The sequence below is a fragment of the Dioscorea cayenensis genome, unplaced genomic scaffold (genome assembly GCF_009730915.1).
Source record: "Dioscorea cayenensis subsp. rotundata cultivar TDr96_F1 unplaced genomic scaffold, TDr96_F1_v2_PseudoChromosome.rev07_lg8_w22 25.fasta BLBR01001499.1, whole genome shotgun sequence".
NCBI classification, from domain to species: Eukaryota; Viridiplantae; Streptophyta; class Magnoliopsida; order Dioscoreales; family Dioscoreaceae; genus Dioscorea; species Dioscorea cayenensis.
The window spans coordinates 585-27,110 of record NW_024087890.1 but is presented as its reverse complement, the minus strand read 5'-3'; the positions used below and the strand labels follow the sequence as shown (position 1 = coordinate 27,110).

The 26,526-nt window shown below is 35.5% G+C and overlaps 1 protein-coding gene, 2 long non-coding RNA genes and 1 pseudogene across 4 annotated transcripts; 1 reads left to right on the top strand and 3 right to left on the bottom strand.

Moving 5' to 3' along the window:
* Nucleotides 1–2,759: 2,759 nt before the first annotated feature.
* LOC120256548 lies at nucleotides 2,760–12,229 on the bottom strand. 2 transcript variants are annotated; one of them, XR_005535346.1, is made up of 6 exons: nucleotides 11,865–12,229; nucleotides 8,995–9,151; nucleotides 8,109–8,343; nucleotides 4,592–4,683; nucleotides 3,357–4,428; nucleotides 2,760–3,262 (listed from the first exon to the last, which is right to left on the bottom strand). It is a non-coding gene; the product is annotated as an uncharacterized LOC120256548 (long non-coding RNA). The 2 variants fall into 2 exon arrangements; XR_005535347.1 differs by having other exon boundaries at nucleotides 9,010–9,151.
* Nucleotides 12,230–12,236: 7 nt separating this feature from the next.
* Nucleotides 12,237–13,170, bottom strand: LOC120256549. The gene is made up of 3 exons (XR_005535348.1): nucleotides 12,916–13,170; nucleotides 12,761–12,823; nucleotides 12,237–12,653 (listed from the first exon to the last, which is right to left on the bottom strand). It is a non-coding gene; the product is annotated as an uncharacterized LOC120256549 (long non-coding RNA).
* Nucleotides 13,171–15,856: 2,686 nt separating this feature from the next.
* LOC120256551 (protein EXORDIUM-like 3) lies at nucleotides 15,857–17,087 on the bottom strand. The gene is made up of 2 exons (XM_039264218.1): nucleotides 16,398–17,087; nucleotides 15,857–16,306 (listed from the first exon to the last, which is right to left on the bottom strand). The coding sequence occupies exons 1-2, from the start codon at nucleotides 16,995–16,997 to the stop codon at nucleotides 15,857–15,859; spliced, it is 1,050 nt and encodes a 349-aa protein (XP_039120152.1). The 5' UTR covers nucleotides 16,998–17,087.
* A 5,561-nt stretch (nucleotides 17,088–22,648) lies between these two features.
* Nucleotides 22,649–26,269, top strand: LOC120256550 (annotated as a pseudogene).
* The last annotated feature ends 257 nt before the right edge of the window (nucleotides 26,270–26,526 follow it).

Here is a 26,526-nt window from a genome sequence, read left to right as displayed (position 1 = left end):
CATCTTAATCCAATTAACCCTAATCAAATCCTAATCATAATCAAATTTCAACCCATCCGCAGTGACTTGGCTTTTTAAAAGTTTTATTAATAAGAAATAATTATTTAATTTTGAGATTATTTTATAAAAATTTTTATGTATAGATAACTTTTTTTTTTCTTTTGAGATTATAAAATAATTTAGTTTAGTTTTCATTCCTCTAGATTTTAATAACCATTACTAGATATATTCAAAAAAACACTTTCTTTTATGGAAAAATTAAAATAATATTTATTTTTATAAGTCATATTTATTTGGCCTTACTAGCATGTGCACGTTGACCATTGCTTATGCAATGCTAACGGTGCAGTGCAGTGTATCACTGTCGAATCCGAGTCGGTTTGTATATACATAGGTGGAAATTTGAATTGGAAAGTATTTTTTTTTATTCTAAAAATGTTTTTTGGAAAAAGTGTTTCTCCATAGTAAGTTATTTTGTATTTTGTGTTTGGATTAGTTTTTGTAAAGTAGAATTGGTAAAAATAAGTTTGAAAACATGTTTTTAAAAAGCTAGTCGATGATTCTCACTGCTTTTTCAGTACAGCTTTTGTTTTAGAAAAATCAATCACAAACAATTTTTGAACCAAGAAGTGTTTTAACTTATAAAAAAACATTCTGATTTTTCTAAAAACTAATCCAAACAAACCCTATATATACATAATTTTTAATAAAAAAATTTTACTTAACAGGGTACAACTTATAAATAAATCATGATTTTCATTCAATCCATTTGGTTGGCAAGCCTAAAAGAGCAATTATAATTAAATAATAATAATAATAATAATAATAAGGTCTAGATGGTTTAAAATAATTTTTAATATGGTTTATAAGGAATTTGATAGAGTGAAGGCCTATTTAGTCATCTTGAAATGTGTGAGGGTTTATTTGCTCTTTTGATTTTGATAGACATTCACAAATTTCTGTTTTTCCCCTTAATCATAAATTTTAATCTACAGATTTAAAATTTATCTAAAATGAATATTTATTATATTCGATGTTATTAAGTTTTTCTTGAGATGATCATGGGTATCATTAAACTTGAAGAGCAAATAATCAGATAAAAAGAAAATATTGGATTTCAATTTTGGGCTTCATCAAGGTTAATGGGTATAAAAATATTTTATGACATAAAATGGATGCTTGTGGTGTATGATATGTGAGTATGTTAATAATATTCACATAAGCACTAATAAATTTTGATGAATAATCAAAATATGTGTATATTCAGTCACTTAAAATAAATTTGAAATGTATACTAGACAAGCCACTGACGCAAAAATAATATAGTGGCGTTGTAATAATTCTATTCATCACTATTATGGGCTCAAACATAGTTTATAATACGTTTTAAATGGGTTTTGTGAGTCCATATAAAAAATATTGCATTCTTTTCTTTCATTGTTGCATGGTAAAATACATGTGACAGAACTTTTATCGTCTTATATGACATCTGGCCGGCTTAATAAATTTATAGTTGATCGATAAATCATTAGTGCACCACTGTATGCCCATATCATTTGATAAACTGTTAATAAGTTATCACTTGTGACCTTTGTCCAAAAAAAAAAAACATGTGTTTCTTATGTCTTCGAAAGAACTACCCGTCTAAAAACAAAGATTAAAGACAAAGATTAAAGATAGTAAGTAAAACAACTCAAGTAAAAGTTTTCACAACTAGAAATCACAAAAACCCAAACTTTACAAGCAGAGCTCATCTTTCCCGGTACTTCAACCACGCAATTCACTGGTTTTATGTAATGGTAACCAGGCCTTACTTCCTAGTGAGATTTCCATTTTCTTAGAAGATGATCATGATTCATGAACACCACCCTTATTCACTTTTTTAGAGACTACAAGCTAGGTCTTCAGCTTAGACAAGCGTCGAAGAATTCGACTTTAGACCTTATCGATCATATCCTCTGCATATTTGCACAACCATATATACCATGCCATCTCATTGCAAATTAATCACAGAGGCTTCTTTGAGTCTCCTGCTCTTAAGCAAGAAATAAAACAACATAATATCAGAATAAAGTGATTATCAGAATTTGTAGAATGCTAGAAAAAAGATGTACTCATAATATCAGACAGTCATCCTTGTTGTATGCCTGGAACACAGAATTTTTACACTTTTATCAATCAGATGGCTGCAACAACAACAAATAGCCAGACAAGTTTGGCAAGAAAGGTTGGCACAGACTTTTGTCAGGCCTCATTGTTGGAAAGCTCATATCAGTAACAATGAGGAAAACCTTCAAAATTCATCTGGACTTTACTAGTATAAAGCTCTAGTTCAACGAGGAACAAGAACATAACAATGAGGAACAAGAACATGATAATTTAATGTACAGTAAGACAAACATGTTATGTAGGATCTGTGGAGATAGTTTAACAACTACTCAACCATTAAATTAATCTTCATGATGATTGGTAGCATTGTGCAAAAAGATAAATGATGATCTGTGCTCACAAAATGACTTGGAGCGCACATGATATCTCTCAATGCTTTAATCATTGTGCATTATATTTGCAGTCAATCTTACTAGCTGAGTGTTACTATATAACTTTAAAAGAAAACAGACACATAAACAACCTGTCTAGCTAGTCACTAACGAGGAAAAACAAACTGATCAATCAAATCCAACCACCAGCACCAATCTATTGTATTGACATAAAAAAAACAATATAAGAAAGAAACAAAGCTTAAAGCAGAAAAATGAATGAAGTATCCATCACCTTTGAGATTTCCTTCATCTCCCTCAAACTAGGACAACTATATTTCCCAACTAAAGATCCCTGGAGCAAACTATCCTCCTCTGGATATCCTTCCATAAACCCATGTTCTTTTCTGTATTTCTGATCAACAAAACCTAGTAGCCATCATTCTGTGCTTATCAAAAATAAGTATTTATCCAAACAAACAAAAAGGGTTTTAGTTCTAAAGATCTCATCAAATTGAACACAGAAGTTTTTGCCAAATAAAAAGGGGAAAAAAAAACCAAACAGTGTGCACAAGAAACCTAAACAAACTGAGGGCAATGTGAAAAAAAAATCAAGTCTTCAGGCATTTCTCTACAAACTGGGGACTATGCATCGAAGATGTGATCCAGCCTTGTCTTGCCACTTGGATCCCGCGCTAAACGATGCCTTCTAGCTAGCATTCTCTCGAAGTACTCTCTAAACAATCTCTTCCAAATTGTCGACAGGTCCTCGCCTTCATAATCTGTTCAAATACTTGAATTAATTAAAAAACTAGCAGAAGCATAATATATCCATATAACCCAAGAAATAAATTTATAGGTCAATGAGAAACCTACCTCTCATATCTGGAGTAATCCAACCAGCTGCTTTCCATGGTTGACGAGGGTTATTCCAAAACAACTGTAGGCTTTCAAAAAGCCCTGTTGGATTAACATTTTCAACCTCTGCCGCCACATCACCCTGGATCCGCTCTACCATCAAATCAGGCGCGATCCTCAAGAACATCCTGTAATCATAGGATTCCTGCATGATATGATCACACATCACATACACTTCAAAAACACAGTATGTGTGTGGTGTATGTGATGCGCAGACAATATAAAGGCTCTTTCGGAATTGTTGACTGCAAATTCCGTGTCATAACATCAAACGAATAACAAGGATGGCGATGATATGTATCGAATGGATGAAACTGAGAAATCACACCGTCCTGCTCAATAGCATAGAAATTTCCATCAAATACTATTAGGTCAGAAGGGCGCTGCTCAATAGAATAGAAGCCCCGATCTTTTGGGCCAAAACGGAACTGTCGCTCAGAATGCGAGAAGTCAAATGTCGTCCATGTTTTGTCCGCTATCTTTAGGCAGTTTACCTCATTAGACACCCGGCCATTTTCGACCATGTAATACAGCACCACACTGGGGATAGCATTAACATGCGGGGCTGATTCCAGGAGAAGAACCTGACCTCCTGGTGCCCTGTCCAGTAGAGGAAGTCTGACAACACGACCAGTGAATGGGTTTATGAGAGTTATCTTTAGCCTTTGCCAATTACCTCTACCTCCGGTCACACGATAGTTGGTAATTCTTGATACAAATACCCATCCAAAAGCAGAACCGCAGTAAAAAGATTGATGAAGATTAACAAAATCACCTAGCGGAATTATGTCTTTGCGGCTAACGTCGAAGAAGGAAAGAGCTTTTATATGTTTTTTATTATCAAGGTTGATGAGGATCAAGAGGGGGTTTTTTGGCGCGGATTTGTGAGTGACCGCCAATTAGAACAGACACTGCGGAAGCGGACATGGTCAATGCAGTTTTGGAGGTTGCTGATGCCATGGATGGCCAGGTCCCCAAGGGAGGACCAGTCCCGGTCGCTGTTCATCATATTCACAATTGACAAAGCTACCTGGAAAGATGATGGCTGTATTAATCAATGCATGCATGGTTAAGACACATTTATAAACCTAATGCAACAACTTAGATATATCGCATGCTAATTTAATATATATATATATATATGTCTCACATATATATTCAGCAACTCTTGGAGGCATCTGCAATTAACTTACCTTCTTCTCAGTTTTTGTGAACTTCAGAGTTTCCCCTCTGATACCTGTCCACCTTCTCACTTGCTTTAACCAGATCAGGCACACTCCAAACTCTGCAAAGCAAAATTAAAAAGCAGAGATATTACACTGTAGATATATTTTTTTTCCTCTGTATTGTGTGTGTGTGGGTAAGTTTACACATGCATCTTTAATGGATCTGCTATAAACCAGGCTTTCCTGACATTGAGTTTATCGTCTCCACTTTGATATATGGTAGCAAAACTACAACAATCATTTGAAAAAGTAGCACAACATTACAGAGGAACTTGAACAGCAAAGTTCCTTCCGGGCAAAAAAAGCAAAACATTGAAAGATAGACACTATTATTGCATACATGACTGTTTATCTCCAATCCTCACCCACAGTAAATGTCTGTCTTTTAGAGAGAGAAAAGACTCACTTTGTTTTGAATATAAAAATCTATTATCAAGATGCCACAATCAAAACATCTTTCTTCTATAATTTCCTCTCAATCATCAGGAATTTTCAGCAATAAAAAGCTTATCACATAGAGAGTTTCAAACTAACCGAAAAACACAAACAATTGGAAAACTCATCAACGGAAATGCTTCAGAAACAAATTCTAAATTTCAATAATCAACAATGTTTTCTACTTCAGGTATCCTCAAAGAGGCTATTGAAAAGAGTTTACTGAGCACTCCAAATGAATAAACTTTTTCTCAAGAATACAGGTAATGTGCAACCAAAGCTTCAAAGAACAAACATAAATGTCCATAAGCAATTGCTTGAGTAGTCATCAGCATCAACTACATGAAGTCCAGGTTCATATAACTTCTTCACTAAAGAATGAAAACTTGAACATATGCATGATTAAATTCAATGACTTCCCAACTCCACCCAAGCAACATTTACATATCCTCCAAACCACTAAATTTGTCCACCCAAGCTTGAAGAAACAACAAGCTTCTCACTCAGTTCACAGTTCAAGAAAAACTATCTTAAACAAAGTCTTAGTTGCCCAGCTGGCGTCCCCAATATTAAGTTTTGCATTTCCAACAATTAAAACGCACCAATATACTACCATTGCATGTTGCACATAAGATTGTAGGGCATATAAGGTCCATTCTGAGAGAGAGAAGCTAACAACTCCAACAATCCAGTCACAAGAACAACCTTAAACCCCCAACATTTCTTCGAAAGTCAATAAAATGCAGCATCAAAACCAACAACTATATACCCAGAAAACTCAATCGTTTTGAAGAAAAAATGAACCACAATCCAAGCAAAAAAAGAAAAAGGAAAAAAAAAAATCCCAATGCCTAAAATCCATACAAATCAAGAGCCAGAAGAGAACAACATTAACATCCCGATCGAAGAGATTGCAGCATAAAAACCCAGCAAATAACACAAAAACAAAGAAATGCGCAACCTATTGACAACAAGGATGCCCAGAGAGAAGCAGGACACACAGAGAAAGAGCACCCATCTCGCTAAGGCCCCTCCTGCAACCTTCTGGTGCCCTTCTTCGGTTGGCTTTGGTTAAAAAGCGGGCCTTGGGAATGGCAGAGTTGCGTTTAATTTGGGAATTAATATAAATTTAGAAGTATTTGTATGGTATGGACCATGAAATGACTAAACTAACCGTATAGCATAAAGAGTGCTTTTGTCTTTATTTATTTACTTATTTATTTTGGGAAAGTGGGATCTGACTTAGAATATACGTCCATCTTTGAAATTTATTTATTTATTTCTATTATCTAGTATGTAGGGTTTATACTTTATAATTTAAAGAAAAAGGGGGTTTAAGGCATAATGAATAAAAAAGCCCTTCCTTAAAGATGCATTATTCCACTTTAGTCACCGGTCAAGCTTAAGATATTTACGTGAATTGACAGAAACATCCTTCAATTGTACTATATACATATAATTTGTTCTGAATAGTGTTATTTATGAAACTTGAAACTAACTAAATATGTAACCTTTGAAATGACACTGAAATATGTAACCTTTTTACAAAGTTCTGATTTTTGGTCTTTTTAAATTGCATAGTTTACAATACAATTTGATTTACCTTCATATGTGATTTATGGGGCATTTATCTTTTGCAAAATTTATCCCAACACATTCTAATTTTCCTACTTAGAACACATCCAGAGTTTGGTAAAAATTAATCGAACAGTGCATCCAACATGATAGCAATTATAGAGATGGCTTATGGTTTTCCTCATTTTCCATTTCCTTCCGGTTTTGTAACTTTATGGTGTTTAAATTAGTAAAAATGAATAATCAGAGCAAGGTCCGGAAAAAGCAAGGTGACTACTGTTGAATGTTAAACAGAGGTAAACAAAAATTTCTATCAGGTGTCAAGAAACTCCTTAACAGTGTTGCAACTGGTTGAAGAACTGATGTTTACCAACAGTTATGATAATTCGAGGCTATATTTCAATCTTTGACAATTTTTTAGGAAATTCTTCACTGGGAAAATGTGTATTATGTCATGATTGTGCACAGAAAGAGTAACCTGGGTTGTACTTCACAATATTTTTGGAATGGGAATAGTATACCCTATTGCAATACTAGGGTTTCATCGATTGAATCTTTATAGCATTCCAAATGTGGACCTTGTTAAAGGCTACCGCCTCCGTTTAGAATCAGGAGTGGCATGAGGCAGCTTAATCAGGCACTTCATGTATGGTTACTGAACCAGAAAGGTGAATTGATAAATGCTGCCTTCATGCCAAGTGGAGAAAGATGTCCATGTGTCTGAAATAATGGGATGGAAAGCAACTTAATCATTTTACTTCGATACTAGAAGAGGAACATTGTAAACTTTTGAGAAAGAGATTTAAAATGACCAACATGAAATAGATCTGTCAATCATAAAGATAGTTATGATGCCTGTTGTTTCCAGCATATGATTAAATTCAAAGGTAAACAATTTGAGTTAAGATCTGATAAAGAAATTACTTTTGATGGATCTATGGGTTTGGTTCAACTATGAATGTGAACTTTTTATGTAAAACTCAAACGATTTTCTAGGTTAGGGACCTGAACCAAATTGTGTATATCTAGATTATAGCTTCCAAACTTGGTTTCCCATTTCTGCCACATTGCACGAAAAGGTTGATGCTGCTGGATTAGGATGAACTAGTGGGATTATGAACTAAATTTCTACAATGTGGTAGCTAGCGTTGTATATTTTGATCTAGTTATACATGAACATGTCTTGTACTTCATTATTGCATTATGCCGGAAACTGAAGGTAATAATTTTTTGTTCCATTTTTTATTTTTTATTTCTCATTTTCATGCTCAAAAGAATCATGACCCTGCATATATGTATGATTCTAGATGATCTAAAAGTAAGAGAACAGGCATTCAATGATAGAAATCAACAAGTTCCAGCAACTATAGCAGAGATCAACAGAGATCCAAACAGCAATAAGAGGTTCCACAACAAAGAAATGAAAAATACTCCAGAACAATATAACAGTAAGAGAATGATAATATGAACATACCAAGAGAGACAGAGCTGCACTCTCTCCTCTTGTCTCCCAACTTTAGCCAGGCCCTAGCTACTCCAAGAACTCTATCCCCTTTCTTTCTATTCTCCTCCCTTTCGTACCTTGAGTGAGAGAGATGAAATCCCTAATGCACTGGCCACCAACTGGGCCAATGAAGAAGGGGACGCCAGCTGGGCCAATGGCGAAGGGTAGAGGAAAATAGTTGGACTGAGAGTGAGAGTGAAGGGCACTGAAAGGATCCAAGAATTAAAATAATTTTATATATTTATAAAGCGTTACATAATACTAATATATTATAAAATCAAATTATATATATTTAGAAGTTTAGCCGTAAATAAAGAGATTTTTTTTATAATTTTCATATATATTTGTTAAATAATTTCAAACAAAAATAATAGATTTAACTAAATTTTAGTATTATTTAGTTTTTTGTTACCAAATTTAAAATTAAAACAGGATATAAATACCTTTTAATTTAGATTCTAGTTTCTAATATAAAAATAAGAAAAAATAATATTAAATTAGAAACCGTCTAAACACAGTAAATTTTGGTTTGCAATCTTAAAAAAAAAATTATCTATAACAAATATTAAAAAAAAAAATATACTTAAATGACTCATAACCTAGAGTGAGACATTCAAAAAGTCTTAAGTTCAAAACCCGTTTAAAAACAATAATGATAACCGATCATCAGTTGTAGGTGCGGGTTTACTGCCAAAATCCCTCATTCCCGGTTGAAGGGCGTACAAGCTGGATGATCAATCTCCAGCTTATGCGCACGCCCTAATATATATAGTGCTTGTCGTAAAAAAAAATTGAAAAAAATTATATAAAGTAAACATTGGTCTTCATAAAACAAATTACAACAGAAAAGAGTTACCTCCGGCAGGTGTACCTTGAATCACCATCTTCAATACGCAAGAGTTGCACAGCCAAAATCACCGAGTTTATAGACACCATTCTTTATATAAATGTTCTCCAGCTTTACATCCATGTGAGCTAAGCCATGTTCATGAATAAATTGTAGTGCTTTAGCTCTGTCAAAATATTAAGAAATGAGAATTCAAACATGTCTGGCAGAACATTAAATATCATGTGTTCATTTGTCCTGAAGTGAGGGAAGTCAGCTCACTTCCCCAACACTTCCCCCAAATGAAGAGACCCTAAAGCTTAAACATACATTAATTAATGCATGCATCCTGAGAAGATAGGTGACATTTAAATGGATATGTTACAATTAAATACAAGCAATAAAAGAATTACATTTCCATGTCACTGCAAAAGGGTTGTGTGTTCTGCTTTACAACATGCAAGCAACCATCTATTCTCTTTAAAAATTTGAAGACTCAACTGAAAGTTTCCTAATCCAATTTGCTATGAAAAAGTAGTCGATTTTTTTTTTTATCATAAACAATAACACCATGTAGCCAATGGTCCGTAACTTGGATGATCATACTTCAATTTCATGGAAATTAATACGGACTGTGAAAGTTCACCTCCACCGATTGTTGGAGAAAAACCTGCATCATATTTCTTTACTTAACAATGACAAGTAAATGATGAATGTCAAACATCCTACTTAGCCCTGTGAGTTTGATATTTCCAGTAAAACCAATGGAAAATTCTGTCAAAAATAAAACTTGTATAATACATCAAGATATGAAATAATATTGAATAACTACGGGCTTCTTGTAGAATGGTGTGACCTAGTTCTACATTTCAACAAATAACCTAAAAATACATGGCTATGAAACTTTGCTTTCTTTTGGCATATATGTAAACCCCTCCCACATTTAATCTTAGCCATAGGATTTCATTTAGGTTTAAAAATCCTCAACAACGTGATTTTGTTGATATAGCCTTATTCTACCACGAGCCGCGATAGTCGTCAACCTCCCGTCTTTGATTACCTCTATTCATTTTAAACAAAAAAAACTCTGGCTGCAATTCGAAATTTGGTGTTATCTTCTCCAAACCAAGCTTCTTGTTGTCATGAATAAATCTCTCTCTACTAGGATAATAATGGTCTTAATTCTCCTTGTTTTCTAATTTTTCGACTTTCATGCATTGCTTGTGGACCGATCTCATAATGTCTTATAGAGCATAACTATTGTTAATGGCTTGTTAGTTCATTTAATGTTTGCACTTATATGATGTGAACCTATCGTTGGTTTGTGAACCCGATTAGAGAGATTTATGACGGGTTAATGTTTTGAGCAAACACTCAACTTTGCCTTATTTTCACTTCAGTCATCCAACTTCAAAACGTATCAGAGTAGTCACTCAAGTTAAAAAAATTTTCACCGAGCAGTCATCCGGGACTTTTCGGCGCCCAATAGCCTACATAGCCACCATAAAGACTGAGCCAGCAGCACATCATCAAGCTTACGTGGCAATTCTATTGGGTAGTCACATAGGCTATTAGGCACCGGAAAAACTCAGGTGACTGCCGGTGAAAGGTTTTGAACTTGAGTGACCACTTTGATACATTTTGAAGTTAGATGCCTGAATTGAAAATAAGGCAAAGTTGGGTAATTGTTCAAAAATTAATCCGATTTATGACAGATTTGTATCTTGGTTAAGGATGGAGAAATATAGAGAAGTAGTTTCCTCTTAGATTTTATATTTTGTACTAGTGGGCCCTGTATGGGTGCTACATAAGTTTAGGGGTTTTACACTAAAAAGTCTCAAGACTTAGTGGCTCAACACCTATACCTATATATAAACCCATTACACTTCTATCACACAATCGACATGGGACTATATTTCCAACATTTCCAATGGATAGTTTCTTTTATGTGGGTCCTAGGGTTGTTTGATTTTAGGGATTTATACATTTTCATTCCTTAGCTTTTACTCTTAATTGATTGGAGGTTCTATGTTTGTTGTCATCAACTGTTTGATGTTACTGCTTAGATGAATCAAGCTGTTCCATTGCTTGAGATGATGGCTGATTTCAGGAATATTTAGATGTAATTATTACTATCAAGTTGTGGAATGAGTTTTATATAGGAAGAAAGATATATATATATATATATATATATGTGTGTGTGTGTTATTTGGCATGATGTGGGATGGGTTAGTACATCATTGAAGCTGGGTTTTTAGCATAATCTCAATGTATAATACTTGGAATGAGAATAAGATACCACAAATGTGTTGGTTACCAAACAGCTCCATATTTTTGTATGTACATGAACACGTCCAATCTGTAGGATTTTTCCATGTACTAAATACACTACTAATAAACTTATGGTTATAAATTTATAATTCTAAATTATTAATGAATTTAACAATTGTGTCCATTGAAAAGAAAAGCTAGAAAGAGTGTTATCAAAGTCATTTAATGCTTTTATGCATATTTTTTATTCATGCCAACACAGGCAAAAGCCTTCAGAAAGGTCCCTATCCTTCTCTTGGCCATTATTTCCATTTGACCTTTGAACTTCATGATTTGGCTTGGGTTTTGCCAATCCTGATTTGTGTTTAGGGCTTGAATTTTGTAACCAACCAATGTTTTCCATGGGTAGTGTAAGAAAACTCAAAGATTTCCCTTATGATGTTCAGTAAGTCAAAGACAGCCCCTATTAACCCCGCCCGTGGTACACCAAAGGAAACAGTGGTAGCTAAACATTTAAATATTGCAATAACACAAGAAGCTTCTTATACTTCCACTTATGAACTTAAAAGACAATGCAACAAAAAGATTATGGCATGATTTGTTATTTGCAAATAAATGAAATCTTTTACCTGCCAATTTTGATCTGCTGTCCCGAAAAAGATCAAGGTCATTTGCTAAATTAACTTTCAGATATAGGGCTTTCACACATGGGGGAGGCATCACCCGACAACGCAAAACACCCGCACATTGAGAAACATAGTTTGGCTCTTTTTGTTTTTCATATCTGGATGAATTGGCTTCTTCATTTGTATCTGAACCAAGAACACCACCATTCTGAAGTTCCATAGTCTGCTGTGGGCATAACAAACAGGCTGGGTGCCAGAGTATTGCAAAGGGAGTTCTCTGCCAGGAAAAACAAACACATGAAGATATTGCAACTTGTTTTCAGATATTTTAAGTAAAACAACAAAACAAAGATATTAATATTCCCTCAGAAGAGGAAATGCTGACCCAAAACACTCCAAAACTAAAGTCATTTTTCACTTTTTTCAGCATTATTTTCAATTACTAGGTACAATGTGATCCATTCCTAGATCAAGATGGGGTGAAGGTGGAATGAAAGGAGAGCTACAAGATTGAATTTGGAGTTCCACGTAAATATAATAACAAAGGAAAGGACCCAATTAAAATTATAAGAACAGCATGCTATACGTGAACAACAACTGGTCCTTTTACAACCAAGGCAAGCCCCCAAAGTTCACCCAATCATATATAAGCTATCCCATGAACACCAAATGAAAAGTAGGAAATCACCAAAAATGCATTTATAAAAAAAATCCAACAGATGATTAAGATTGCCTTTCCTGTGCCCTTTAGTCCTGATCGATTTCTCAGCCGATGGGGCAAGCCAAGTGCTCCTGAATCAACCAAAATGATTAACGTTTGACATTCAGATGTGTGTATATATATATATATATATAAAGAAAATTAGCAAAGACGGGGATTCCAAGACGCCGCCTTTTACCTTATTGAACACGAAATCGCTCAAAATCTACTGCCTATCCCGCGTTATATATAATTGGGCGTGCTGAAGAAAAACACACAAAAATCACAAATTTCCCAGAGAAAAAAATAAATAAATAAGCGAATCATTAGCAAACATCAAGGTCCGAAGCTCACCAGAGAAATCTTGGCTGAGGATGTAATCCCCATCCTCGGGATCGACAGCCAAAGGGAGCAAGTTCTCCGCTGCTTCGATTGGCTTCTGCAAACGAGAAGGGACCGAGATTCCCAGCTGACGAGGTCTTCTCCGCCATCAACGCCATCGCCGAAGAGCCCATTCGTCTCCCTTTCGCTTGGATCTTTGGGTTCCTCTTCGCGGACGGCAAATATCTCCGAACTCAATCCGATCCGACTTTCACGAGGAAAACCTGCTTTACATGGTTTCGGGATAAACCTGACTACTCTGAATCTATAGGTAGATACGGGCTGGTTGACCGGGCTCATAGGCCCCACCCGTCAAGTCTGGGTCAGTATTTGGCACAGTAAAGACTCGGCCAACAGTACCGATCCACCTGGCCGATTTAGCACAATAGGCCCGGTGGATCCGGTTCACTCTCTTGGCTCAGCTGCCCTCAAAATCCACTTGTTCGGACTCATTTGACAAAACGGGTTTTTTTTTTATATATTTATTAGTATTTTTTAATTTTTTTTTTTTATTAAATTATGCTAGAAAGGTTTAAATTTGTTGTGGATGGGTTTCGAAGAGACTCAAGAGAGAGAACCCATGAGAAAAACGATTGACTTAACCACTTACTGGAAAGGGGCATGGGCTAGTTAATCGTTCCTGATCCGGCCCGGCGGTTTATATTATTTTTGTAAATATACTTTTAAATATTTAAATAGTTTTTATATTAATTTAAGTATTATAGTTTTACTGTTGCATGGAGAGATTTTGTTTAAATTTTTTTTTATTATTAGATGAACCACACTACTTTCTTGTTGCATGATTGGGAAAAATTAATTTTTTTTCTTTTTGTTTTTTTAAAAAACTTCCTTATATGGCATATTTTCATGATATAACTGATCAAGTGGTTACCTTGGGGTTGAGTGCATAAGACCATAAGAGGTCATGGGTTCAAATCCCACGATTCCCACATGGGTGATGATTTTTTTTATTTTTTCTTTTAATTAAAAAAATTCAAAAAAATGAGCCCAACCAAAGAAAAATAAGCCCACCCTCAAGTGGCCTTCAGGACAAACTTTTCGAGCCACATGTTGACAACAACCCAATCTGTAACTAGGCTCACTACAGTGCAACCCGGTTTGCCTGCGCAGCTTGCAGGGTTGGCTAACCAAGCAAGTTTCGTCAAACTGTTTTGGACCGAGCTGGGTCAAATCTCGACCCGTGCCCCCCTCCAACTTGCTCTGCACCCACTTGCCTAGTTGATGCCTAAAATAAATAGATAAAAAGAAATCCGATTTAATTTTTTAAATCTTAATATAAAAATTTAAAAAATAATAATAATTCCTAATAACTCACAAAAATTTAGAGGAACCAAAAATAATTCAAAATAATTTAAAAAAATAAAAATAAAAGAGATAAATTGAAACTTATGTAATTCCTTTACTTTGAATTGAAGTTGTCACCCATTGACTTATTGGTTACAATTGGGGTTTGTCTTAGTTTTGATTTTGGTCTTGAAATCTTGGGGCTACTATTGTTGTGTTGATCATGTTGCTATTGACGAAGTAACCATTAGCTTCAGTATTTTCTATCATAGAATACGTAAAAATGTATTTTACAATTAATTAAAAATATATGGTGTGAGTTTTCGTCATCTTGCCATTTTTCAAAAACATTGAAATTTAACATCTACTAAACATTCTCCCCAGCTTCGCTTCGAAGTTTTTAAAATTTTGTGAGCGTTTTGAAGCAATATCATGTATAAAAAAATATAGTTAAACAACTCCTGCAATGGAAACTATTGTATAGTTTGGATTTCAAAGATCTTATGGATCAAATGATCCTGAATCAACAAAAAAAAAAAAAAGTAACCAGAGACGTAGCTAGATTAAGAATTCTCTATAAATCACATGACGCTCATAATATTGTTTAAATGAGTTTTGTGGATCTTATGTGAAAAATATTGTATTCTTCTCCTCCAGAGTTGCATAATAAAATCCATGTGACAGGATAATACAATGGTACATATAATTGGCATCATTATATAGCCTATGGAACAATACAATGGTTTACCATCCTAAAATGCATGTAAAGATATAATACAAATTAAAATAAACTTTTAGCTATTCTATTTAGTTGTTCCCTGATTTTGGATTGGTTCAAACCCTAATTAGATATGTTTCACCTCACAACTGTCCAACCGACTAGTCAAAACTCTTTAATGTATCCATATCTATCTTCTATCTATCCATGTGTGTGTGCATCCAAACTTGCCATTATACCGCCAGCAACTTCTGGTCCCTAAACCTGAAAGAACTGTACTATCTTTAGGATGGTACCACTCCGAAGAATCACAAGAACCATATCTCCATTGTCATTGGCCTCCACAAGGCTCAACGTCTTCTTTTAAGAAGCAGTTTGTGATACAATAAAGCTAAAACATTGGCTATTTATTTAAGAGTCATAAAAGCAAACAGTGTTGGAAACTCTTGATTTGACTCCTTTGCCCCCAATGCTATACTAGCATAATTATCTTCCTCTTTTTATCAGACAAGCTCTTCTTTCTATTCTCTTGATGATGTTGTTTCCATAGTCCTTCATGACACTGATTACAAGGCTCTGTTATTATCCACCTCTAATTTTAAAAAAATAAAAAAAATAAAAATAAAAACAAGAAATCTCATAAACAAAAACACTCCATTAAAAATTGAAACACTTCATATGTACAACCATACCAAACACCCCTCAAATACAGATCTCAATCTGCAACTTCATATTTATTATCCTTGCACTACCCTCCCCTCCTTACATAAACCATCATAAAACTCCAAAATTAAAAGAAAAAAAAAACAATTTTTCCACTATTTTTTTCTAATAATAAAAATTATGTAAAAAAACATATACCTATCACTAATCTCTCTTTAATCCAAAGCATTAGGGCCCATAACAATAATTAAGCTCCGGGTGCCAAACCCACTGCACCAAGAACCTCCTTCCTCCAACTCCATTCAAATTATACGCCGCGCCGTCGCGCTCATCGACGGTGAGTTGCCCGGTGTACGAGCCGCCGCCGCCGGTGCCGTAGATGCCCTCACAGAGATCCGCAATCTCCGTAGGAAAACAAGGGTCCGCCCCGGCGTACCAAGCGTTGACGAGTGGATTCGATGCCAACTCCGCCACCTCGTGCGCGATAACGCTCACCATCGCATCCACTCCCACCTCCCCGTTCGGTGGCGCTCCGGCACGTGGTCCGCCGTAGCCTTCCGGCACTGCGAATGGCCAGGAGCACACGCCGGGGCATTGCCGCTCTGCGTTCCCAACCCACGCGTAGGGTAGCGTGTATCCCACGATCGATGGGAATGTGAAGTAGTGGAATCCGCAAACCTGGTGAAAAAAAATTAGGGTTTCAAAATTCAAAATCGGTTTTCATGGAGGAGAATTTGAAATTGAAATTTAGGGGAAAAAATTTGGAAACCTGGCCACAAAAAAACTCGACGGCGACTTCGGCGGAAGTGAGGAGGAGATAAAGCCCTCCCCTAGGGTTCACCGGCAACGGCCGAGTTTTCGCCGTGACGGCGGACCGAATGACGTGTTGAATGGAGAGGCGGGTAAGAGATCGGCCATGGGAGTAATGGCGATCGTTCTTCTCGGCGCCGAGCCGGACAGTGCGGCTCACATTGTCTCCGGTCTGGTCCGTGTACATTGCCACAGTGCGCCACCATCCCTCCACTGATGGCCAACGCACCGTCGTGTCGCCGACGGGCGAGATGGATCTTAGAAAGGCCCTGATGATCCGCTTCTGCGCCGGAGTCCACTGGCCGTACCAGATTGGGTGGACGGTGATGTTCGCCGTCAGCACTGGCCCCATGTGGTACCTCAGCTGCACGAACTCCGATGACCCCTCGTACTTCTTCGATTCGCCCAAACTCGAGCTAGAGTTTGAGCCGAGGTGCGGCCATGGCCGCCAAGCTTTGGCCGGAGTGACCATAGATAGATAACAGAGGATTAGAAGTAGGAGAAGCGACGGTGAGGTCACTGGCAACGCCGGGCAGACGCCGGCACTAGCTCCGGCCATGCTTGGACGGTGACGAAGATGAGACTTCGTTCGAGAAGGTATATAAAGAAAGAGAGAGTGAAGAGGTGAAGGTTTTGGGTTTCGGGGCCGAGAATTTTCTCCATTTTTTCAAAATAATAATTATTTTAAAAAAAAAAAATTTGAAGATAAGCAGCGCGTCATTGAATGTTATCGAGATTAGGAATATCCTGTCTGGGTGAAAAATGGACGGTGGATAGTGATCTTGCATTGTGTTTGGTGTTTGATCTTTTGTATTGAGAATGAGATGAGTGTGGGTAATGGAAGACAGGCAGGCTACTTAATGTCCAGCTGTCAACTGGGCCCACCTTTTGTAGCATCCAAAAGGGCCCTGTGTTGTCCCGTTTCGGCTTTTGCTTTTGGTACCATTTTGATCAGAAAACAGTAAATATTATTATTATTATTATTATTATTTTCTTGTCTTTAAATGATATTTTGTTTGAACTAAACATTTTTAATAAATTGAAAATGGAAATAATTAAGTATTTGAAAAAAATATTTTTGAATATTTTTTGAAAAATACTAGCCTTGGTACTAAGCCCGATCACACAGGCCCGTCAAGTGAAACAGTGATTTAATTCCGTCCGACTGGTATAGGGATCGACACGTGTGACATAAGAGTGGGTCCCGCATCGTGTATTGTTGATGCTGACGGGGCAGGGGCAGGGGCAGGGAGGGCGGCAAGGGAATGTACCAAAGTGGGGGGCATCAATTGATGTCGGGTGGTGGGTCCTACGTTTGGGACGAGATCTACGGACGATATTACGGCGTTGGCATTAAAGATGATGGATCGGACGGTCCTCATCTGTTAGGACGGCAGGGTTTCGCTGTTAAGAACCCGCCCGAGGGCTCTGTCCCACCTCGGTCATTGTGTTGCTTTGTTCGTTGATGCTTGAAGTTACTTTATTGCCCTTTGTCGTTTGAACTCCGGAAACGACAAAAAGAAACCCTATTGTGTTTTTTACATTTTAACCCTTTAAATTTCAAAACCTCAGACATTTTGAGGATGGATTTAGATCATATTCTGTTGTGTGTGAATCACTTTATCCTCTATTTATTTATTTAAACATCATACTATACAATTTTCTTTTTTTGAAAGTTTATTTAATTAATTTAAAAAAACAACTAGATAAACAATTACTTCATGAAATATTTACAGTAGAAGCAAACTACTTGTAGATTACCACAATAAAGATGATAATATTAAAGAGCCGTTTGGTTTGTTGTAATGACATATTACCACGAGATTACTATGGTAATATGAGTGAGGATATTATATGATTGAGAATATTGCAATAATTTAATATAACCATGTTTGGTTTGGAACTCTTATTATCGGGAATAATTCATTACTGTGTTTGGTTGTTATGGTAATCAATTTGTTAAAATATAAAAAGTTATAAAATTACAATGGTAATCCAAGATAGACACCAAATTTGGTGGTAATAGGATTACCACTTTCTTGGTAATATTTATAAGTTGGTAATGTGATATTACCATCCACATTACCACCGGTGCAATGCCAAATGTGGTAATATTTTCATATTACCACGTAACACGTGGTAATGTTTCTATATTATTGCGAACCAAATGACTCCTAAGGGGTATATCACATAATCCACTAGTAATAAGGAATGATTGTTCTAAATTAATATTTTACTTAGGATAATTAATGGCGCTTAAAAACTATTATAAGGTGGACCATTCATTTTCAATATCACTAGATCACCTAAAACGTTAGCTATTTTAATTAAATTTAGTGTGGTCAATTTGACAGGAAACAACAGTAAATGAGTTAATAAAATAAAAATAAAAAAAACATACTTGAATATTAGTACAAAATCATTTTGGTACGGTTATTTTTTTTTGGGAGTTTATGAAAAGCAATTAAATTTAAATATATTTATTAAGTAAAACTTACAATTTACAATTTCTTTTCAATATCAATCAGTATAATATCCTCAGTTGAAAGCATTAATAAATAAAAATTAAAATTAAAATAATAGTCAGCATAATAGTTTGAGAAAGGGATGTGGGAGGAGGATTGGGGGAACATGGTCCATGGTTTTGGTTTGGGTGGGGCGCAGGGGGGACTCAATCACGGTGCAAGTTGACGAGGGGCCCATGGGCCTTGGATCAATGATTCAATCCAAGTGCTTTTGTTCTGGTCTTTCATGGACTGACTTAGGGCCCACCACCATGCTCTTTAACCTTTTCAACAATGTTACTATCTAGTGTGAATTTTATTCCTTATTTGGTCACATTTTCAAGTGCTTTTTTTCTTTTTTTTTTAAAGCCAATTTTGCCATTCAGATATTTTTTTGTAGGATGAATGAAGTTTAATTTTAGTGTATGAAATAAGTTTTTTTTTTGTTTTTTGACAAATGGGTGATAAGTACTTTTTTATTTTTTCTGCATTTTATTTGAGAGATTTCTAACAAGCTTTTTTTTATGTTATATTGTTCATTTAATTTAAAAATATGTTATTTATTTTTAAATAAAAAAATCAATTTCAATATTTTTATTTTGGAGTGTAATTTTTAAAAATGTTATTTAAGTGTTAATAAATATGGTGAGCAAGCTACCTCCTGGTATTTACATTAAGAAAGCACTTCAAGTGAATATATTTGAAAAAAAAAATCTATAAATTTCATTAATTAATTTAATAAATACTATCGAATATTAAACTCTTGGCGTTTGGTAATTAGAGAATATATATATATATATCAATTTTAATGGTGTTTTAAATTTATTTTTTAAAAATATTCTTCTTAAAGGTAAATAAATGTGTGTGTAAGATCGTAGTCAATAAAATGATTTCCTATGTTATAATAAACTTTTCCAAAAAAAAATCTGAACATTTAGAAAAAAAAATGAACCAAAATTAATATACATATTGAATTTAATGGGACCATGTGAATTATTTCTCCATTAATTGTAGGCGTTTTATTGATTTTGGCATGACTAAGGCAAACCGAACTTGCTAGCTAGCTTAGCTAGCAGGATCCAAATAAAAGCAAACATTATTTTTTTTTTTTATGAAATAAATATAATAAAAATAGTAATTTCACATTTTGCACGAGTGACAGATATTTTTTTGAATGGTCAATGTAATGCTTTTTAAAACATCTATTAGTTGGCATTCCATTTTTTTGGCCTTTGGTTTTTCTATTTCAAATTTTAAAATGCAAAATTTGGGAATTTATAAATAAAAATTGTAACAGAGACATGGTTTATAAAAATTTAAACTTAAAAACAAAGAAAAGAAAAGAAATCATGAGCAATTGGAAAAGAAAAACTAACATTTTAAATTTTAATTGTTATTTAATCTGTTGAGAAATTGAATAACGATCTAAATAAAAAATCACAAGTAATCACACAAGACATCAAATTTAACGAGGTTCGGCAGAGTATGCATACGCCTTCGGAAGTGGAGCGACTATTCTCTTATTATTCAATTAGGGTTACATATTACAAATATTTATATTTAAACCTATCCGGTATGCTTCATCACTCCTTTCCGTTCTGCTTCACATCTAGTCGTTCACTATGTATATGAGTATATACTAACATAATCAAAAATTTAATAAGTAATGATATGTGTTGTCGAGTCACGCACGGCAATAGTTTAACCGTAAAAAAACACATGAGATTAAAAAAATTTAATTTTTATCTTTGTATAGTTGAGGAGTTAATAATTTAAAATATGCGTGTTATAAAAAAATTGATATGTGTTACGGATATAAAATTTATATGAGCCTATTATATAAATGAAGATAAGTATGCTTGCATTTTTATGAAATATCATATAGAGGTATAGATGTGTGTGTGCGCTCAATTTTATAACAATAAAGCATGTAACTGCATAGGCTATCTCTTTAATTTTTTAGTGTCCTATACTTGTTTAGTACATAAGATTGTTATTTAATGATTGATATGTGTTGTTGCTCTTTATTTTCTAAAGACGTCACTGAGTGGTGTCCTTGTGAGTGTTCACATATTTAACCAACTCTCATTTTTGTAATTTATGTTATTCTTATCCTACAAAGACATTTCATGCAATGTACAATTTGAAAATTCATGAGATTGGTCATTTTCAAAGTAGTTTTTATATAAGTTTAAAAAGTCAAGTTTTAAAAAGTGAGAAAAGTATTTAAAAGTAATATAAAAGAGTTAAAAACTATTTAAATATAGACGATTAGTATGTTATCGAGGAAGAATATATTTCATATGAAGCAGAACAATGCATTTTGTTCTTAGGATTTATCACACAATTAACAATAAACAACAATGGTTGGGATTAAATAACAAAGGTGTGAGTTGTGCAATTAATAATATATTTCAACAAATTCATTAAAATAACAATGAATCTGTTGATATTTCAACCCTGATTTTTATTGGGCTTACAAATCAACACCTTCATTTTGGGTCTATATTGGGCTACATGGGTTGGGCTGGCAGTCTCTGTTTATTTATTTATTTATGTCATGGGCTACATGGGTTGGGCTGGCAGTCTCTGTTTATTTATTTATTTATGTCAATGCATTACGTTTTTCATATAAAAAATAGTTCTTAATCACTAGTCACTCTCTTTTTCAAATGTGTACTTTTGGGTCCCTATATTTTAAATTGTAACTTTTAGTCCCACTATTACTTAAATTGAGCCATATTAGTCATTTTTAAGCCCTAAAGCACTAACTTTCTAATAAGGGAGTAATATAGCTCGATTTAATCGATTATGAGGCCCAAAGATTCTGGGTTTAAATAATATAGAATCCAAAGTAGCGTTGAAAAATAGAGAGGACTGATCGAAAAATTAAATCTAAATTTTTATAGAATATGATAATTCAAAATATTTTTAAAAAATATTCATTAAGAAAAACCAGTTCTAATTTGTGTATTAATTCAATTCAAACATTAAACCACTTTTCACAATTGTCTTGCAACTCACCAACCAAAAATGAAGATATAAAGAAATTTAGGTAAAAAATAAAGAGACTCTACCTATAAAAATTTAAAAAAAGTTCACCAAACCCCTTTTATGCTCCTCTCCAATCCAAGTTTAAATAATTGAATTGATTTGTTTTTAAAAATAAAAACTCAATTTGATCAGCCACCAACCCATCATGGGTTCACCTACCAAACTACTGAGTTTTATATTATTAATTTTTGTATCTCTTATTTTTTAAAAATAAGTTTTTGAGGAGCTTGTAGTAAAACTTATGATTTATGGTCTAATTATGCAGGCAAATGATCTCTCTTTTATTTTGCTATATTAGCATATCAGACCCTCTCATTTTAAAAACATGGAAAACATACCACAAATGATTAAAATAATAAATTAAAACATATTTAACACTCAAAATGATGAAATATTTGAGGGTAAATTAACTTTTTAATTAGTATAAAAATTAATTATTATTATTATTATTATTATTTTATTTTTACATTTTTGCCCCTAGGGATTCCCAAAGGTCACAAAAAGCCTCAATTAGTCAAACAAATGATGCTATTTCACTTTCAACGGTTCCGATTTGATCATCATAATGATCCAACGGTCACAATCCCACCTACTCCTTCTCGAATTCACCGAACCAAACCGCTTCTTTTCTTTGTTTATATTACCAAAGAACTCGAGATCTCGTGAGAGTGAAAAAGAGAGAGACATAGCCTTCTCGACGTCCTTCACCGCCGCCCAATCCCTCGCTGGCCGGGCAATCGTAAGCGCCGGCGCCGGCACATCCACTACCACCTCTAACCGCCTTGCCGTCCCCTCTTTCTTGAGCTTCAACTCCCTCAAGACCTCCGCTCGCCAGCATCTACAGCATCGCGTGGCTCGTTCTCATCGCGTGGGGCTTGTAAGGGTCGGCGGCTGTGGAGGCTCTGGAGGGGACGGCGGGGACTGCTCCGGTGGCTTTGGTTGAGAAATCAATTAACACTATCCGGTTTCTGGCGATTGATGCGGTGGAGAAGGCGCTAACTCAGGAGCACCAGGACTTCCGATGGGTTGTGCGCCCATGGGGCATATTCTCTATGATGAGGTTATGAGGGTATAATCCTAAGAGTCCCTACTGGTTCAATCGAGATAGGTTCGTGCTGTCTGCTGGCCATGGGTGCATGCTCCAGTACGCTCTGCTTCACCTCGCTGGGTACGATAGCGTCAGGGTGAGATTCTCTTTCTCTTTGGTTTTATCATTTGTTGTTTTTAATTGATTGATGATCAAGAGAAGTTGGGAGTTTGATGGTGAAATTCATGGTACTGTGTTTTTATCTGTTTTGGGTGATAGATCTTCTTGGTTTTTGGGATTGTATTCTGGATGGGTGTATAGACCATGGTTTTGTTTGTTGTTTTATGTAAAAGCTTCGTCTTTTTTAGTTATCTCTTTCCTTTATCTTGAGAATATAAAAACCGTTATGCTTCTCTCTGTCTTTTTACCTAACTGAAAAAAGGAAAAATCTATATATATATATTTCAATCTTTTTCTTTGCATGGTCTCTCCTGAAGTTTGGATCTTGAGTATAATTTGGGGAAAAAGATCAGATAGAAAGCTTATATCTGCTAAAAGTTAATATCTTTGAGTTTGTTTTTGCATCTTAGTGTTCTTTCTAACTTTGTCATGGATGGTGCTTTTCATTTGTTTATCCTTATTGTGATAGAAAAATAGTTCTGTTGGATGTCCTTATCTTCTAAAAAGACTAAGCATTTTTAGCTGATTCTTGGACTTTAGAATTTATATTTTTGAAGTCAAGAATCTAGTGGTGCTCTTCATTTTTTATCCTTATACTCTCTCAATGTTGATGTTTATAGGAGGATGATTTAAAGTCTTTCAGGCAATGGGGAAGTAGAACTCCGGGCCATCCAGAGAACTTTGAGACACCAGGAATTGAAGTCACTACTGGTTTGTGTCCTACATAATCTTGGATTTGAATTGTGTAGTGTTTAGGTGTAGATTGGATTGGAATTATGTATACCAAATACATCTTTTCCCTCTCACTATTTGAAGTAGTTCTAGTTGCTTATATCAATTGTTGATTTTGGATGTGCAACAGGTCCTCTTGGACAAGGTATTGCAAATGCTGTTGGGTTGGCACTTGCTGAGAAGCACCTATCTGCACGCTTTAACAAGCCTGATAGTGAGATTGTTGACCATTACACGTAAGCGAAAGTTATCTACTCCTGAGAGTAATATCTTATATATTCAAAACTAAGGCCATCTGATAATTTGAACTTATTCATGGCTTTTAGATATGTGATTCTTAGGGGATGGCTGTCAAATGGAAGGGGTTTCCAATGAAGCTTGTTCTCTTGCTGGGCATTGGGGTCTAGGAAAAACTGATTGCCTTCTATGATGATAATCATATATCCATTGATGGAACACAGAGATTAGCTTTTACTGAAGATGTCATCACTCGGGTTTGAGGCTCTTGGGTGGCACACGATCTGGGTGAAAAATGGTAACCATGGCTATGATGAGATTCGTGCTGCGATCAAGGAAGCAAAGGCTGTCAAAGATAGACCTACATTAATCAAGGTCACTGACTTGTGCCTTTTGCCACAGATTCTCAAGGTTGTGTGATATGTTATTAACTTTTTCCATATTACATACAGGTAACTACCACTATTGGATTTGGATCACCAAACAAGGCAAACTCCTATAGTGTGCATGGTAGTGCTTTGGGTGCTAAGGAGGTTGATGCAACCAGGCAGAACCTCACATGGCCTTTTTGAACCTTTCCATGTGCCCGAAGATGTAAAAGGTTAGCGAACCTCACATTTTCATTTTGTTTTCTATTGATCTTTATGTGGATTCCATATTAATTGGAATTCTTCCTTCTCAGTCATTGGAGTCGACATATCTCGGAAGGTGCATCGCTTGAGGCTGACTGGAATTCTAAGTTTGCAGAATATGAGAAGAAGTATCCTGAGGAAGCTGCAGAGCTGAAGAGAATCATGTCAGGAGAACTGCCTGCTGGATGGGAGAAGGCTCTGCCAGTCAGTATTTTTATTTTATTATTTTTAAATGTGTTATCTTAAACTCTGCGGTAGAAATATCATGACAGTTATGAAATTTTCCTCTGGATGTTCTTGCAGACATACACTATTGAAAGTCCTGCAGATGCTACTAGAAATCTATCACAGCAGTGCCTGAATGCACTCGCAAAAGCTCTTCCTGGTTTTCTCGGGAAGTGCTGATCTTGCATCGTCTAACATGACATTGCTAAAGACATTTGGTGACTTCCAGAGTACCACACGGAAGGCGCAACCTCCGATTTGGTGTTCGAGAACATGGTATGGGTGCCATTTTGCAATGGCATTGTTTCTCATAGTCGGTCTCATACCCTACTGTGCCACTTTTTGTCTTCACGGACTACATGAGGGCTGCCATTAGAATCTCAGCATTGTCCGAAGGTGGTGTGATCTATGTGATGACTCACGATTCCATCGGCCTAGAGAAGATGGACCCACTCATCAGCCTATTGAGCATTTTGATTAGCTTCCGAGCAATGCCTAACATTCTCATGCTCCGGCCCGCTGATGGGAATGAGACTGCTGAGTGCATATAAGGTTGCAATTCTCAACGCGGAAGAGGCCATCGATTCTCGCATTGTCTCGACAAAAGCTTCCTCATCTCCCAGGAACATCAATTGAAGGAGTTGCAAAGGGTGGGTATATCATTTCAGATAATTCATCTGGCAACAAGCCTGACCTTATTCTCATTGGCACTGGTTCTGAGCTAGAAATAGCTGCAAGGCTGCCCACCAGTTGAGGAAGCAGGGAAAGCAGTGAGGGTTGTCTCACTTGTATCTTGGGAGTTGTTTGATGAACAATCAGATGAATACAAGGAGAGTGTCTTTCCGAGCGCGGTCACTGCTAGAGTTAGTATTGAGGCTGGTGCAACACTTGGATGGGAGAAATTTGTTGGAGGCAAAGGCAAGGCCATTGGAATTGATCAATTTGGGGCTAGTGCGCCTGCTGGGAAGATATACAAAGAATTCGGTCTCACAACAGAAAACGTTATTGCAGCAGCAAATTCACTATAGGTTGGTGCTTAGAGTATTTACTTTCTGTTTCATCGATAAATCTGGGTGTCTTACATTCCGGCAGATGCAATGGGATAATTGGCCATCTTTAGATTGAAATAAAGTTTTTGATTCTCAATATCTCTTAGTTTTGTTTTATCATTTTTGCAATGGTGTAATTTGTTGGACTTAAATTGGGAGCTGCATTGCTCTCTTAAGTTTCATTTGTAAAACTTTTTTGGACTTTGAGAAGTTTTCATTTGGTGGCCTTTGAGAAGTTTGTTTGTTGTTTTGGACTTGGTTGTGAATGTGTTGGTTGGTGAACCATTCATAAAGGCAATTCTTATGATATGATCAATTGGTTTTTCTATAATTATATACTGATGTTGTCATTAAAAAAGGCTTTTTATTTGATTTTTACATTAATATACGGGACACATGTTCAAAAAGAACAAGCCAAGTATGCTATTTTTCAATTAAAAATCATGTA

What these genes read in the sequence shown, in the direction of transcription:
- LOC120256551 (XM_039264218.1), bottom strand. Translation starts at nt 16,997, where the DNA reads ATGGCCGGAGCTAGTGCCGGCGTCTGCCCGGCGTTGCCAGTGACCTCA. An exon ending in TCGAGTTTTTTTGTGGCCAG is followed by an intron (nt 16,307 to 16,397) that starts GTTTCCAAATTT and finishes TTTTTTCACCAG; the next exon opens with GTTTGCGGATTCCACTACTT.